At 38.0% G+C, this 17,332-nt stretch overlaps 1 protein-coding gene across 1 annotated transcript in view; it reads right to left on the reverse strand.

The window, feature by feature from the left end:
- DTL (denticleless E3 ubiquitin protein ligase homolog) overlaps positions 1-17,332 on the reverse strand; it is a 69,320-nt gene that overhangs the window by 11,645 nt on the left and 40,343 nt on the right. The window contains exons 12-13 of the mRNA XM_024247764.3: positions 15,488-15,577; positions 13,001-13,136 (exon numbers count right to left, since the gene is read on the reverse strand). Coding sequence (XP_024103532.1) covers positions 13,001-13,136; positions 15,488-15,577 — 226 coding nt within the window. The remainder of the gene's footprint in view (positions 1-13,000; positions 13,137-15,487; positions 15,578-17,332) is intronic.

The raw sequence follows: 17,332 nt of genomic DNA on the forward strand, positions 1-17,332 counted from the left end.
AGAGGTTTGAACAGCGGGGCACTGAAGAAGGGAGCCACACCCTCATCGCACGCCCTTCAAGGGGGACAAGGGAACTTTTCCGGTTTTAAAATCAGCAAGGAAAAAAACAAATAATCCCATCAAAAAGTGGGCTAAGGACATGAATAGACAATTCTCAAAAAAAAGATATACACAGGGCCATCAAACTTATGAAAAAATGCTCAACATCACTAATAATCAGGGAAATGTAAATCAAAACCGCAATGCAATACCACCTTACTCCTGCAAGAATGGCCATAATTGGGGGGGATGTGGTGGAAAGGGAACACTTTTACACTGCTGGTGGGAATGTAAACTAGTACAACCACTATGGAAAACAGTACAGAGAGTCTGTAAAGAACTAAAAGTAGATCTACTATTTGATCCAGCAATCCCACTACTGGGTATCTACCCAGAGGAAAAAAAAGTTATTATATGAAAAAGACACTTGCACATGCATGTTTATAGCAACATAATTTGCAACTGCAAAAATGTGGAACCAGCCCAAATGCCCTTCAATCAACAAGTGGATAAAGAAAACGTGGTGTATATATATATCATGGAATACTACTTAGCCATAAAATGGAATTGAAATAATGGCATTTGTAGGAACCAGGATGGAGGTGGAGACCATTATCTTTTTTTTTTTTTAGATGAAGTCTCGTTCTGTTACCCAGGCTGGAGTGCAGTGGCACGATCTTGGCTTGCTGCAATCTCAACCTCCATCTCCCAGGTTCAAGCAATTCTCCTGCCTCAGCCTCCCAAGTAGCTGGGACTACAGGCATGCATCACCACGCCTAAGTTTTGTATTTTTAGTAGAGAGGGGGCTTCACTATGTTGGCCAGGCTGGTCTTGAATTCCTGACCTCAGGTGATCCACCCGCCTTGGCCTCCCAAAGTGCTAGGATTACAGGCATGAGCCACTGCGCCTGGCCTGGAGACCATTATTCTAAGTGAAGTAGCTCAAGAATGGAACCAAACATCATATGTTCTCACTTATAAGTGGGAGCTAAGCTATGAGGACGCAAAGGCATAAGAATGATACAATGGACTTTGGGGACTCAAGGTGGGAGGGAGGTAAGGGATAAAAGACTACACATTGGTTATAGCGTACACCACTTGGGTGATGGGTGCACCAAAATTTCAGAAATCACCACTAAAGTACCTATCCATGTAATCAAACATCACCGGTTCCCCCAAAACTATTGAAATTTAAAAAAAAAAGGAGAGATCACTATATATATACTATTTCATAATCTTTTATCTCAAGTAAATTTATTTATTTATTTATTTTTTTTTTTTTTTAGAAATCTTTAATTATCTTTTTTTCTGGATACAAGGCCATGGTTGCTCAAGTGCTTCAAGGAATGGTGGATAGGAAAAGGTTCATAGTAAGTTCTTGAACACCTGGGAAATTCCAAGAGTATATGTTAGGAATGCATTTAGTGGCAAAGAGAAGGCAGACTACAGAGGGTTGAACTAGTGGGTATTATTTTCTCCCATATGAAGTCCAAAGGTAGAAGTCCAGACCCAGTGCTGTCAGAGACCTGGGATTTTTCTCCCTTTCTGCTCCATCATTTCCAGAATTTTGTTTTGTTATAACATTTGTCACCTCCTAATTGCAATGTGGCTGCTATACCTCCAAGCATAAATTTCATGTACCAGGTAGAAAGAAGAAAGATGAGTAAATGGGCTTTGGGTACTTCCAACTTAGTCTTTCTTTGTCAGAAAATCAAAAGGTTTTCTGGAAGTTGCCCTAGAAATGAAATGTTTGCTTACATTTCTTTCACTAGAATTGGGTTCCATGGTCATCTTCAGGCAAATCGGTGGGCAAAGGATACAAAATTATTGGCTATAATGTGATGTTTTGATACATGCATACATTGTAGAATGATTAAATCAAGCCAATTAACATCACTTCATATATTTTTGTGGTGAGAACATTTAAAATCTACTCAGCAATTTTCAAGTACATAGTACGTTATTCTACTCTCTGCTCCTATGAGTTCAACTTTTTAAGATTCCACAAGTAAGTGAGATCATGCAGTATTTGTCTTTCTCTGTCTGGCTTATTTCTCCTAGCATAATGTCTTTCAGGTTCATCCCTGTTGTTGTAAATGACATTAACTTTCTTCTTTTTCAAGGTTGAATAGTAGTCCATTGTGTATATACATCATATTGTCTTTATCTGTTGATGAATACTTAGGTGATTCCGTATCTTGGCTATCGCGAACAGTGCTGCAGTGAACATTGGAGTGCAGGTATCGCTTCCACATACTGCTATCATTTTTTTTTGATATATACCCAAAAGTGAAATTGCTGGATCATATGGTAGTTCTATTTTTAATTTTTTGAGAAGCTGCCATTCTGTTTTCCATAATGGCTATACTAATTTACATTCCCACCAGTGTACAAGGGTTCCCTTTTCTCCACATCCTTACCAATACTTGTTACCTTTTGTCATTTTGATAAAAGCTATCCTAACAGGTGTGAGGGGATATCTCATTGTGGTTTTGATTTACATTTCCCTGATGATTGGTGATGTTGAGCAGTTTTTCATATACCTGTTGGACATTTGTATGTCTTCTTTTGAGAAATGTCTATTCAGGCCCTTTGTCCATTTTAAAATTAGGAATAACCTGCTTCTTAATATATTGTGAACATTTCCCACATTAATACAGATTTATCTTATCATTTTTAATAGCTACAATGTATTCTAAGGTATAGGTATTCTACAACATATTTAACGCTGCCATTAGCATTCTTATATAAACTCTTGAGCAATGCTAGGGCAGAAAGGCACTGCACAGGGGCTCTCAAACAGGAACGCACAGATCTAAAACCTGGCACAATCACTTACTATGTGACTTGGGCATAACCCTTTATCTCCTTGGACTCAGATTCTATATCTGTTAAAGGAGATAGTTTTTCTTTTCACAAGAAGCCATTCAATCAATTACTTGTTAAGGTTATCAGGCCTCACATGGCTTCCCACTTTATTTTACAAATGACTACTATTTTCCACAAGGCAAAAAACATTCAGAATCTCAGTGCTTGCTCTCTGTAAATCAAATCAAACTTAATAAATAGGACTTCTCTATGTGTACCTGTCCCTTTGTTTACATACAATGGCAAGTACTTCAGGCAAATTTTTATGAACTTCATGCTTCTTCCCTCTCAGGCCCTACCACAGACAACACTTTCTCAATTTCCTTCTGAGCTTTCTAGATTGATGAAATAGCATTCCTGTCTTCAAATAACAAGGGCATTTATTTATTTCTCAGTCACAAAGCCTTTGAATTGTTAACTATAATTTTTAATTCAGTTTAATTACCTAATTGCATTTATATCCAGCTGAATTTAGGAGGGGCTGATATAAAAATGCAATCTCTCTTTTAGCATAAATAAAGATTGGCAAGTACTCACTTTAGTCAGTTAATTATCCTGTCCTTTTTTTACCCTGTGCTTTTCACTCCTAAAGCAATCTTGCCTTGAGAGAGAAATTCTACAAATTGACTTTTGCCTAAACTTTTCTCATCAACCATATGTTTAGAACCAGCCAAAATGATACTGCTCTTTTAATAAGGATCATTACTGAAAAACCCCATTTTGTCATAAGGTGCCATGAAAAGGACTTAGTAACAGGGACCTATTCATGAAGCCTCTGGTTATGGTTCTCACACTAATGCTCTAGAGCTTGATAACAGCTATTTTTTCAGCAGAAAAGGAAGTTTTCATTTGCTGCACTCTTCGGTGCAGGTCAAGTCACTGCACAGCTGCCACAGTCATCTGTTCCATTTAAGTGGGTCAAAGTGTACATTTAGGGCAGAAAGTCCTAAAATTTTATGAGTCCTATAATATGCCGATTAACAAGGCAGGATTGGGGAAGTAGGAAGAGCTGGGACAGGGACAAACCAGGTATCTAGGTTTCTGAAACTTACATGGCACACACTGGAAGTATTTACTGATAAGGCTGGTATGAAATTGATGTGTTGGAAAGTTGGGGCATTTCCTCTTCCTTCAGGATGTCATGGTGAAAGAGGAAGTGGTCCATGGGGGTCGAAGAAATTTTGTTAGCTTTGAAGGTTAGCAAACGCTGGGTCAAATTTAAGTGTGTGTGTATGTGTTTTTTAAACAGTAACTAGATTATAACAGTATGAAAGTTAATGGTAAAAAAATTCAACCAGTACAGAGGGGAAGAGGGTAGAAACAGGATCCTCTTTTCAACTTTTTCATTTCACTTTTACATTCTTGTGCATTCCACAATTTTCTCTGTGCCTACTTAGCACATACAAAGGTATATATGTATCATACCTTAAAAAACCCCAAAATACAAATGGATTATACTATATATATATATATGTACATGGTCTGCAATTTGCTTTTTTATTTTTACGTCTCTTCATGTAAGTACACATAGATGCACTGCATTATTTTTAACAGGTGCATAGCATGCCATTATATGGGCCTACACATTTAAATATGGCATGCCATTTTCTTTAGTACTTCATCTACTTAAGTGGACCAACTCCTTATTGACCTTAAGCAATATATAAGATTTGATGACATGGTAGCATAGACTGAGTTATTGCCCTAAATGCTTCCTGAAGTCAGTTCCTTCAAAGAATTATATGGAGTCTACTAACAGTTTGCAGCTTCTTTATTTTTTGAGACAGAGTCTTGCCTTGTCGCCCAGGCTGGAGTGCAGTGGCATGATCTTGGCTCACTGCAACCTTCGCCTCCTGGATTCAAACAATTCTCCTGCCTTAGCCTCCTGAGTAGGATTACAGGTGTGTGCCACCACGCCCAGCTAATTTTGTATTTTTAGTAGAGATGGGGTTTTGCTATGTTGGCAAGGCTAGTCCCGAACTCCTGACCTCAGGTGATGCGCCCACCTCGGCCTCCCAAAGTATTGGGATTACAGGCGTGAGCCACCAATGCCCAGCCAGCTTCTTTCTATATGAGAGTTTGCCATCTGGCCTCAGCCTGCCTTTCAGTCTTATCATGTACTGTGCTATTCCAGGATCACGTTACAGGACACTACTAGTTGCTTCCTGAACAAGCTGTGTACTGTCACATTTCTTTGTTCATGTGGTTTTCTTGCCAAGTCAGCTCCTCTTTTGCCAGGCAGAAATTCTTCTCATGTTTCAAGGCTCTGATGACAATGTTAACTCCGTTGTGAAGAATTCACAACTTCTTTCCTCTTCTCCCACAGAGCTCTCCTCTCACCAGGGAAGTAGGTTCTCAGAGCCCCTTGTTTACACAGCTAATGGCTGTATGCTATAGTTTTTGAATCTGCCTCCTAGACTAGACTGTGAGCCTAGAGGGTAGCTAATAATGGTTTACTCATCTTTAGGCTCAGTGCCCCTATAGTGCCTAGTAAGGAATTATTAAACAATGTTTGTTAAGTTTCATTACTGCTGACAAGGATACAGGTGAGGTTCTAGGGATCAGAAAATTGACTCTATAATTATCCTGCTGACTTGTGAGACTGCAGCAAGCAACTGAGACAGAATAGGTAAGGTTTCCTTCTCTTTAGGATAATCAACTTTATCACTCAATAATGCCTAAACCAGAGGTTCTCAATCCTGGCTACATAACAGACCTACTTGGAGCTTTGTAAAAATACAGGTACTTGGCCTCCACCCCAGTCCCATTGAATCAATCACTGGGGATACACGGACTTGAAAAGCTCCCCAAGTAGCTATGATGCATAGCCAAGACTGAGGACTATTGGTTTCAACAGTGCTATGAGATCTCTGGCTAAAACACAGGGAAAGAGCGGTAAGCAATGAAGCAGGTGCCAGCTGGGAAAAGTAGGGCAGGGGAAAAGAGGCTGTGTCTTAGCACTTAAACCCTTCCAATTAATGTATTAACTGGGGGGGTTTACAAACCAGGGCCAGAAGTGAAGATAAGCAGCCCAGGACAGCAATGAAAGGTTGGCGTGGCAATTAGAAGCTTGGGAAAGCAGGCGAACATGAATTTCAAGATGGCAATGTGATTAGAAGCAGCAAATCTGTGGCTGGAAGCTGGCTTAGAGAGTCGAATGGTCAGTGTGCCAGCCTTTGGCACCCATGTCAGGTTGTTGCTTCGTAGTGCTCTTCAGAGTAACCCTAGCATCACCCAGAAATGGAGTAATCTAGGCATAACTCTTACTCCGATCTTAACCTGAACTTTAGCCTTGCTCTGCTAGGTTCCTTTTTTTTTTTTTTTTGAGACAGTTTTGATCTGTCACTCAGGCTGGAGTGCAGTGGCGCGATCTCCACTCACTGCAAGCTCCGCCTTCCAGGTTCACGCCATTCTCCTGCCTCAGCCTCCCAAGTAGCTGGGACTACAGGCGTGTGCCACCACGCCTGGCTAATTTTTTTGTATTTTTAGTAGAGATGGGGTTTCACCATGTTAGCCAGGATGGTCTCGATCTCCCAACCTCGTGATCCACCCACTCGGCCTCCCAAAGTGCTGGGATTACAGGCGTGAGCCACCGCACCTAGCCTGCTCTGTTAGGTTCTAAAGAAGGCAGTGCTGCAGAGTGGTTCTGAGCATGTGTTCTAGAATCAGACTGCAAGGGTTCAGTTATAGACTCTGGTTCTACAACTTCATAGCTATGAGATTTTAAGCAAGTCTAACTTCCTTGACCTTCAGTTTCAGTTGTTTTCATAATTAAATGAGATAATCCAAGTAGGTCCTTAGAACAATTATGCTAGGAGTCAATAATGGCTAAACGTTGTTATTACAACTCACATTTGGTCAATATGTAACTTTTTTGGTGACTTGGCTTCTAATACTAAGAATAATTAATGGCACACTAAAAGTATATAGTTAAAAGCAAGATACTTTTCATCACAAATTTTAAAAAATGGTATAGTCATTAACACAAGAATTCCACCTTTAGCAATCTTATTTTAATGGGAAGGTGGACCCTAAATTCAGGGAGGAAAAAACCTCAAGTTTTAAAATATTGGAAACAAATGTTTAACTACAGTAGAATAGCTAGGTAAATTACGGAACACTTACTCAAGTGTAGTATTTGAAATAGTGTTGCAAAAAAGATAACATAGAAAGTACTTAAGGCTGGGTGCAGTGGCCCATGCCTGTAATCCCAGCACTTTGGGAGACTGAGGTGGGTGGATTGCTTGAGTTGAGCCCAGCCTGGGCAACATGGCGAAACCCCATTTCTACAAAAAATACAAAAATTATCCAGGTGTGGTGGAGCGTGCCTGTAGTCCCAGCTATTGGGAGGCTGAAGTGGTAGGATGGCTTGAGAGAAATCAAATGCGTATTCAGTACAACTATGGTTCTGTTAAAAAGAATCTCTATGTATAACGGAAAAACCTCAAAAAATAACTGGAAATGTTATTTAAAATTATGTCAAAGTGGAGGGAATACTGATGACTTTTCTTTTAAATCAGTATTCTCTAATGGCCTCATATGATTCTTTTATATTTTCTAAAATGAGAGAAAAGTACATATAACGACAGGCAATAGAAAGACATCCAAGTTCATGGACCAGAAGATTTAACATTATTACGACGTCAATACTCCCATAACTGATCTACACAGTCACTGCAATTCCTATCAAAATCCTAGCTGGGTATTTTGCAGACAATGACAAGCTGAACCTAAAATTTGTATAAAAGAGAACCAGAACAGTCAAGACAATCTTGAAATATAAGAAGAAAACAGAAGTAGGATTTCAAAACCTACCACAAAGCTACAGTAATGAAGACAATGCAGAACCATAATAAGGACAGACACATAGATCAATGGAATTGAGAAGTCAGAAATAAACACTCACATTTATGGTCAATTGATTTTTGGCAGATTTTTACCAAGGGTACCATGACAATTCAATGGGCTAAAGAACAGTCTCTTTAACAAGTGATGGTGAGAAAGTTAAATATCCATACGTAAAAAGTTTGAATGCCTAACTCACACCATAACACAAAAATAAACTCAAAACGAATCACAGGCCTAAACTAAAAAACTAGAAGAAAGCATTGGAGTAAATCCTTGTTACCTCAGAATAGGCAATAGTTTCTTTGATTTAACATCAAAAGCATAAGTGACAAAGGAAAAAACAGATAAACTGAACTTCATCAAAATTATAAAGTTACATGTGTCAAGAGACATCATCAAGAAAGTAAAAACACAACCCACAGAATAAATCATTGCAAATCATTACATAATAAGGGACTTATGTCCAGAATATATAAAGAATGCTTACAACTCAACAATAAAAAGACAAATAACCAAATTAAAATTTGGGCAGAAGATCTGCATAGACATTTCACCAAGGAAAATATATAAATGGCCAATAAGCACATGAAAAGATGTTCAGCATCACTGGCCATCAGGAAAATATAAATCAAAACACAATGGGATACTAATTCACACCTGCTAGGATGGGTATAATGAAAAAGATGGACAATAACAAATGTTGACAAGAACATAAAAGAAATTGGAACCCTCATTTTAAGTGTTGAAAATATTCTAGAATTAGATTGTATTAATGACTACATAACTCTAAATATAGTTGGCTCTCTGTATCTTGAGTTCTGTATACTAGGTTCCACAGCCATGCATTCAGTTAACTACAAATTGAAAATATTAAAACAAAAACACAAAAAAAGATGGTTGTGTCTGTACTAAACATGTATAGACTTTTCTTTCCTGTCATTATTCCCTAAATGATATAGCACAACAACTATTAATATAGCATTTATACTGTACCAGGTATTTTAAGTAATCTAGAGATGATAAAAGTATATGGGAAAATGTACATAGGTTATACGCGAATACTATACCATATATAACGAATCTGAGCTTCTGTAGACTTTGGTATCTGTTGGGGGTTCCTGGATCCAATCCCCCATGGACCCTGAGGGACAACTGCATACTAAAAGGAACTGAGCTGTATCTTGATTTACCCAAAATCATAACTCTGTATTAGGAGGATGAGGAGTATGAAGGTTTGATAGTGGTGGGACACAGGAAAGGGAGTTAAATCCTCATGTTACAAAGGAAAGAAGTTAATAAAGCTGAAAACTGTAAAAAATAAATAGAAATGCACAAAACTATTTAGAGGTCTAGACATACATATCAAAGAATCAGCAAAAAGACTTGAAAGAGGTTGCCTCTGGGAAAGGGAAACTATGAGGCAGAGGGTCTGTGGACTGCTATTTATCTTATTCACTCTTGTAGAACTAGCTGACTTATTAAACTGTAATACTAAATTAATGAAAAAAAATTTTTAGGGCCGGGCACGGTGGTGGCTTACACCTGTAATCCCAGCACTTTGGGAGGCCGAGGCAGGTGGATCACCTGAGGTCAGGAGTTTGATACCAGCCTGACCAACATGGTGAAACCCCATCTCTACTAAAAATACAAAAATTAGCTGGGCATGGTGGCGCACGCCTGTAATTCCAGCTACTCAGGAGGCTGAGGCAGGAGAATTGCTTGAATAAGTGAGCCGAGATCATGCCACTGCACTCCAGGCTCGGCAACAGAGTGAGACTTTGTCTCAAAAAAAAAAATTAAAGCAAAGAGCAAAAACAAATAAGGCAGCACCATCAAAGACTACAAAAACCAGACTTAGAGCAAAAGACTCCTCTGAAGTCTAGTTCTGCATCTTATAAGCAACTAAATAAGTCATTAGAAAAATGAACCTGTATATTTTCCCTTTCTCACCTTCAATTCCCCATTAACCTTAGGCCTTGATGGCTGAAGTAAAATGAATCTTTAAGCTTAAAACTCAAGCTTAAAGATAAGAAAGTCTGAAACAGTCACTGAGAGAATATAAGAGTAAATGGACAGGGAAATATGATTGTTGGCCAGTAAGAGTCAACTTGAGGCTAGCAGTAATTAATTGAAAGTGAGCATTCCACATGGTTGTGTGTTTACCATGTAAGTACAAGTATACAGCACATCTATTGATACCCTGAGGATCCACACTGTGGGTGGCTCACTGCTTGAAGATTTTTGCTCTTGGTTCACTGTTACTCTCTTCAACATTATCTGTCAATTTATGGTGATTAAAAAATCCATGTACATGATCTTTCCAATACCTTGGTTTCTCAGTTTCTCAACCTCCTTCTTCTATAATAATCTTGTCCTTTCACTCTCCTAAGCCACTTATTCTTTATCTTATTTTTACCAATACCTGGAAATCTTCCATTATCTTAATTTCAATCATCCCACTCGTCACCACTTATTTTCCCAGCTCCCTTTAGTATTTCAATTCCAACAATCTTTTATCCTCAATCCATTGATAGTACATTCACACTATCCCTTGGCCGCATTACGTCTTTACTTCCCTCCTGATATGGTTTGGCTGTGTCCCCACCTGAATCTCATCTTGAATTCCCATGTGTTGTGGGAGGCACCTGGTGGGAGGTAATTGAATAATGGGGGCAGGTCTTTCCCACACTGTTCTCATGATAGCAAATAAGTCTCATGAGATCTGACAATATTATAAGGGGGAGTTTCCCTGCCCAATCTCTCTCTCTGCCTGCCGCCATCCACGTAAAATGTGACTTTTACTTTTAAGGCAAGGCTCCTCCTTGCCTTCCGCCATAATTGTGAGGCCTCTCCAGTCATGTGGAACTGTAAGTCATTAAACCTCTTTCTTTTGTAAATTGCCAAGTCTTGTGTATGTCTTTATCAGCAGTGTGAAAATGGACTAATACGCCTCCTTACCAAGGTTATATCCTATAGTCACAATCATCCTCTTTGCATCCACCCTCAACTTCCTTCTTCACTTGCATTGCTAAACCACTCCCTGGTTAAATCCAGCTCTCTACCGATAGTATACTTGTACTTACATAGCAAACACACAACCATGTGGAGTGCTCACTTTCAATTAATTATTGCTAGCCTCAAGTTGACTCTTGAAGCCCAACAATCATATTTTCCTGTCCATTTATTCCTCTATTCTCTCAGTGACAATTTCAGACTTTCTTATCTCTTCTAAAATCTCTACTCTCTTTCTCCCTTATCCTCATTCGCAGTTAATAACCCAGATTCATGTTTTAACATCAGAACAGAAGGAAGCTTCTGTAAGTTATGGCCATCTCATCTCTCCACCTCTCTCCCCACCATCTCTCAGTAGCCTACCTGCACCATGCTTATATATTCCACCTTTTCACCAATTACTATGGATCAACTATCCACGTTCCTGGCAAAGGCCTACCCTCCTACTGTGTATCAGATAGTATCCCCTCATGCTTAACATTGCTCCAGCAAATTCCCCTGCATCAATTTCCCCCTCTCTATACGATCCTGCCAATCACTGTGAAATGTTATATTCCTATTTTAAAAAACCCCAGCAAACTTCAACCCTGCTTCTTTCTCCAGCTACCACTTCACTTCTCTTCTTTCCTTTATAACAAAACTCCTTGAAAGAACTGTCTATACTTGTAGTCCCCAAGTCATACACATGAATGACACCAATCAGACCACCATCATACCACCAAAATGACACTCATTAAGGTCACCAAATAACCCCTACAATTGCCTAATCCATTGGTCAGTTTTTAGGCCTCATCTTATTTGGTATGCCAGAAACATCAAATCAAATTCATCCCTCTCTCCTCTTATTTACTTGGCTTCCAGGATGTAACACTCTCCCAGTTTTTCTCTTACTTCTCTGGTTGTAGCTACTCAGTAGGCTTTAATGGTATTTGTCACCTCCTCAACCTCTAAACATCGGGGTACCCCAAGACCCCAGGCCTATTTTTTTCTATCTATAGCTATCTTCACCCTGTGTGATAATGAACCTCACATCTGTAACTTCAACCCTGAACTGCAGAATTAAACATCTAAATGCCTCCCTGATGTGTCCATTTGGGTGTTTAATAATCATATCAAACAACGTGTCCAAATGGAACTCCAGCTGTTCCCTCCCAAACTTGCTCTTCCTGCAGGGATATTTATCTAGGTTAATGACACTCCATCTTTTTAGCTTCTTAAGCAAAATCTCTGAAGTCATCCTTGATAACTCTCCCATACAGCCCCATATCTGATCCCTCAACATATTCTGTTGGCTCTGTCTTGTAAATATATCCAAAATTGAATGACTTGTCATCATAGCTTCTGCTACTACTCTAGTCTAAGTCACCATCATCACTTCCTGGATTATCTCAATGGCTTTTTAAAAGTAGCTTTTTGCTTTTAACCTGACCTCCTTACAATTTATCCTCAACACAGGAGCAAGAATGATCAAGTTAAAAGTCAAATTATGATACTCTTCTGCTCTAAACCTTCTGGTGGACTTTTGTCTATCAAAATAAAAGCCAAAGTCTCACAGAATTTCATTTTCTACTACTATTCCCTCCCTTTCCTTTGCCTGCTGCAGCCCTAGGGGCCAGCCATGATAGCCTCTCTGAGGAAGAGAAAATATGCCAAGCATGCTCCTGCTTTAGGGCCTGTGTACTTTTATCTGCCTGGAATATTCTTCTTTAAAATATCTATGTGGCTTACTACTTCACTTTCTTTACTCAAATGCCATCTTGTCATTGAGGCCCCCCTGGTCACCTAATATAAAATTTTGATAGCATCCTTCACCCTTGCCCTTCTCCCTTTCCTATTTCCTTTATTCCTAAGCCCTTATTGTTATTTGACACAGTATATATTTTACTTTTTTATCTTGCTTATTGCCTCTCACACTAATATGTTAGCTCTATTTACATCTTCAGGATTTTTTATTCTTTTGTTCATTGCTGAATCCCTAGCAACTAAGAACAGGGCCCAGCACATACTGGGTGTTCAAGAAATATTTGTTGAATAAATCCACCACTGTAGTACCTTGTGTAAATGATAAACATAGTAGTGCTTGGGAAATACTAGTCAAAAAGAATGAATGGCAAGAAGATAGTGCTTTTCTTTAAAAACATAGCAAAGCAAGATCAAATCTAGCTTATTACTCTGTACTGTCGGACTAAACTAGTGAAACCATAAAAAACTTGCAAAGTATATGATATCCTTACCTAGGCCAGGTCTTGACTCTTTTTTCTTCTGAGAGGCCCAACCCACCGTGGAAAGTTTATCACCTCCTGGTTTCTCCTCTAAGCCTCTATTCAAGCGCCAGATTTTTAGTGTATTGTCATCAGAACAGGTAGCAATCTAAGAGGGAGTACCAAGAAGGGAATTAAGAAATTTCAATCAAAGATTCAAAATACATTAAAAAATAGGTGTGTCTTAAGGCCTTGTGCCTGGAGAATTATTTTGTCTAATAAACAGGATATAGAAAATAATATCTTAAAGATCATGTACATCCATTTCTTGCTTTCAGGAATCATTCCAGATTTCCAACAAAGCTGACTCTTTAGTTTCTTCTTCATATACGTTCTACTAGTATGGCTTTTGTTACTGGTCATTTCTTATCTAAAGTTCTGGCTCTTTATCATCTTCTATATAAATACAAAATATGTAGTTAAGACACTCTTTTTACTCTTCTGTTAAATGATCAATCAGTATATGTTACCAACATTCAATTTCTACAACTTTCTTCTGAATTCTGCATGTTGTGCCACATTGCTAAAGTAATGGCACCATTTGCAAGATCAGACTTGGCCCATGACTCTAGTAGGCTGTGACAAGTAGAAGGAAACCATTCCTTTTGAGATTCTTTTTCAGATAGGTAAAGGAGCAATCTGGGAAAACAACAAGTTCACTAGGCTGAAAGAAGTTAAAAAATAACCTTTGCCCCTTTAAAAATATCTGACTATTCTCGATCTTGGTCCCAAGCCTTTTATGGCAGAGAAAGTCCAGCTTGAAGAGCTTGTGGCAAATGGCCACTGGTACCAGAGCTGTTCCCCAGGATTTGTTTATATAATTTCTCTATTTCAGTCACTAAAGAGAAAGAAAAAAAGAATACACGTTCTCTTAAGTCTTGGCCCCCAAGAGACTGGCAGCTTTTTCCTTTCCTTACTGGGAGGCCAAAAGAAGATGCACATATTTAACTGTTCAATATGAAATGTTTGGAATCTCACAGTTCCACTATAGTTTATTAACAACAGTTATTTGCAGAGCACCTACTATGTGTCTGGTAGTTTACATTCTTTATCTTATTTAATTCTCACACTCTAAAAGCTTTGTACTCAAATAATCTCATATGCAAAATGGGAATAAAGTTATTTGCCCAAAGTAACCACAATCAAATGGAAGCGCTAGAATTTAAACCCAGCTTTCTCCTATTCCAAATGCCAGACATTAAAAACACAAAAACAACACAAACCATATTTTACTTTCCTAATTCTAGGCTTGGGATGAAATTATTTTTAAGACTTAAAAAAGTAGCCAATAAATTAGTATAGGTAAACAGCCCTGCTATTTCCTTTGAGCACAGGAAATAAGGATAATTAATATATGATGTTTGAGATGCATAGGGGTAAGGATAATATATGACGATTGAAAAAAAGATAACATAATTAACGGAATAATTCGAAAATCATTCAACTTAGTAAGTTCCATGAAGATGCAACACTCCATGTTAAAAGAAGTTACATGGAATCTCAGAGGAAAAAATATCATTAATATGTAATTTTGGGTGATTAAAGTAATGACTTAAAAAAAAAGAAAAGGTCTGCCATGAAGTTGAGCACAGAAATGGTAACAAGAATAAGGAGAAATCCACAGCAATACTGGAAGCTAGCAGGGATGCCACAAATAGACCAGACCATGAGAAGTTTCTGGAAGATAAAAAACAGATGGGAACAATAGGCAACAAAACCTCAAAACGTCATATGTGAAAGGGGAGACCTCCACAGAAATAAGATTACCTGTAGAACCCAGGATAACTCAAAGACCAGAGGCAATGGGGTTTGGGAGAATGACTGGAACTTGAGCTACTATTATATGAAATTCCAATATATACATAGTTTTTAATGTTTCTGGCCTTTCTCCATTTTAGGCTTTTTTTATTTCTTAAAGTGTCACTATAAAAAAATTAAAAGGTGGGCATATTGTCTTCTTTCTGGAGTATCTAAAACATTTCAGACCTACTTACACAGTTTAGCAATAGATAACCTAACATGTTAAGACTTCACAGTAACCATTTTGTTAGCCATATGTGAAAACCCAAATTGGGCTGTCAAGATGCTACCTTTAATATACTACATTGATAATATCTAAAAAGTAAAAAAGACTAGTTCTTACCTTAGATTGTATTTTTATCTTAGATTTTAATAGAAAATTTTAATTAAGTTAACAACTTAATTCTACATTTAGGAAAGAAATAACTCTAGGGAACCAGAAATCTATCCTTATTTCACAGGGCATAATACCATTATGGTATGGGTACAGAAAAGCAGAATATGCCTGAGTAATGTGAATATAGATCCTGGATGGCCTTTAGGTCTTTAAAATCTCAACTTAAACATAAAAAATTTATATCATTCTCAAAACAAACCTTAGAAAAACCTATAAACCTGTGATCTACATTTTAAACCAACTATAGAGATTCATTTACAAACCTTTGTGAAGTCAGACGGACACCAGCACACAGACGTGACCTCTTGAGAATGACCCAGGAGCACAGTAGGAGGTTGCCAGGGTGTGGAGACCTAGTCCAATCAAAAAGAAACAAGTCAGCAAAGCAATATTAGATTTCCCAGATAGAGGCCTTTGAATTCAGAAGTGTGTCTTAGAGAGCTTTAGGATTGTTACCAAAGGCCACTAGACCTGCCTAGCTATAGTTTGGGGAAAAAAAAAAAAAGATTTCCAATGGGCAATGAAATATTTGTTACTGATCTGGGAAAACACAATGAAAACAGTCAAAATAAGTAAATAACATGAGCTTACACACAAGGATAGTTCTTATTTCATATCAGGACAACCTAGCCATATATATTACCTAGCCATATATATTTTGACTAAAATTCAAGACTGGCATTGTCCCTTATTCCTTAGGTGGTAAACTTTCTGGAAGGATGTTATCCATCCTTAAGTAGTCAACTTGACAACTCAGTCCTGTTTTTACACAGCGCAGACATCTTCAGATCCCTAGTCAGCTACTTCTAGGAACACTAAATTAACTGTGAAACGTGAAGATTTCTGAAACATGCTACCAGCTCTCTTGGGACAAGATGATGGTCTTCCTTCCAAAAGAAGACCATCATCTTGTCCCAACAGAGCTGGTCACTAACTTTTACAAAACTCAAAGTTATACTCCTTCATTTTGAGTTGGATAACCTTCATTCTGAAGGGGTATAGACTGTATTTTACATGGCATTTTGGTATCCTTTCTGGAAAAACTTTTTTTTCCTCTAAAACTATATTTCAGTTAATTTTCTGAGAGAAGGTTTGAATTTTCAAGTAAGTGTCACTCATATTTTATTTTAATATGGAAAGAAGGGTCACATTGTACTGTCCTGTACATGTGACTAAGAATCATATTTTTCCATCATCAGATGCCACCAGTTATGTACATTTGACAGCATCATACAGCTGACTCATTCAAGAGATGTCAGTCTCTTTCATAGGCCATGGGAATTAATCAGCACAATAAGGAGTACAAACTCACATAACTATTATTAGCATGTGTTTCAAAACAGCAAGGAGGTTGGGGCTGAGAGAAGTTATTCTCTTTTCATTTTCCTGAGGCTCTGAACCATGGCTCATTTGTATGAAGAAAGTGGAGGTGACTCTGGAATGATTATTTGTGAGAATGACTAAGTAAACTTAATAGATTCCCCAGATTATAGTTAAGAGATCTGACACACTGATTGATAAGGTTATTCAACTCAATCATTAATACTCCTCTCTTGGCTTAAATGGTACATATGCAACAATTCAAAAAGCAAAAGAAGACAAAGAGCAGAGTCTAACTTGTCTTGCTGAGTTAATTAAAATTTATCAGAAAGGAAGCTTTTTCCACATCTACAGGAATCTCACTTACTGTCTACTCCTACAATGGCACAGAGATAATTCATTCTTTCATAAGGTAACATATTTTAGAAAAGACTTTGAAGATCGTCTCTAACTATCCCAGTAGTCACAAAAATTTTCCTTTCCTCCTCCGTTTGGGATGGCCCCAGTCTATTAAGTTTCTCTTCACCCAAGGTCCAAACAGGTCTGGTGCAGCAAATTAGAAGGGAGAGGAAATCCTCAAGTCCTACTGAGCATCCCTGGTAGAAACACATTATTCTCTTCCATTTATTCACCCTGCTTATTGCCTTTAGCTTTTAATTTAATGATATTGGTCCTTTCTCAGTTTCTGTATTATAATACCTAGGAGAACCTAAATGTGTACACCAAGGATTAAAATAAGTTTCAAAAAACCCGCTAAATACCCACCAATAGAATATATGCATATTTTT

The sequence above is a fragment of the Pongo abelii genome, chromosome 1 (genome assembly GCF_028885655.2).
Source record: "Pongo abelii isolate AG06213 chromosome 1, NHGRI_mPonAbe1-v2.0_pri, whole genome shotgun sequence".
Taxonomy (NCBI): domain Eukaryota; kingdom Metazoa; phylum Chordata; class Mammalia; order Primates; family Hominidae; genus Pongo; species Pongo abelii.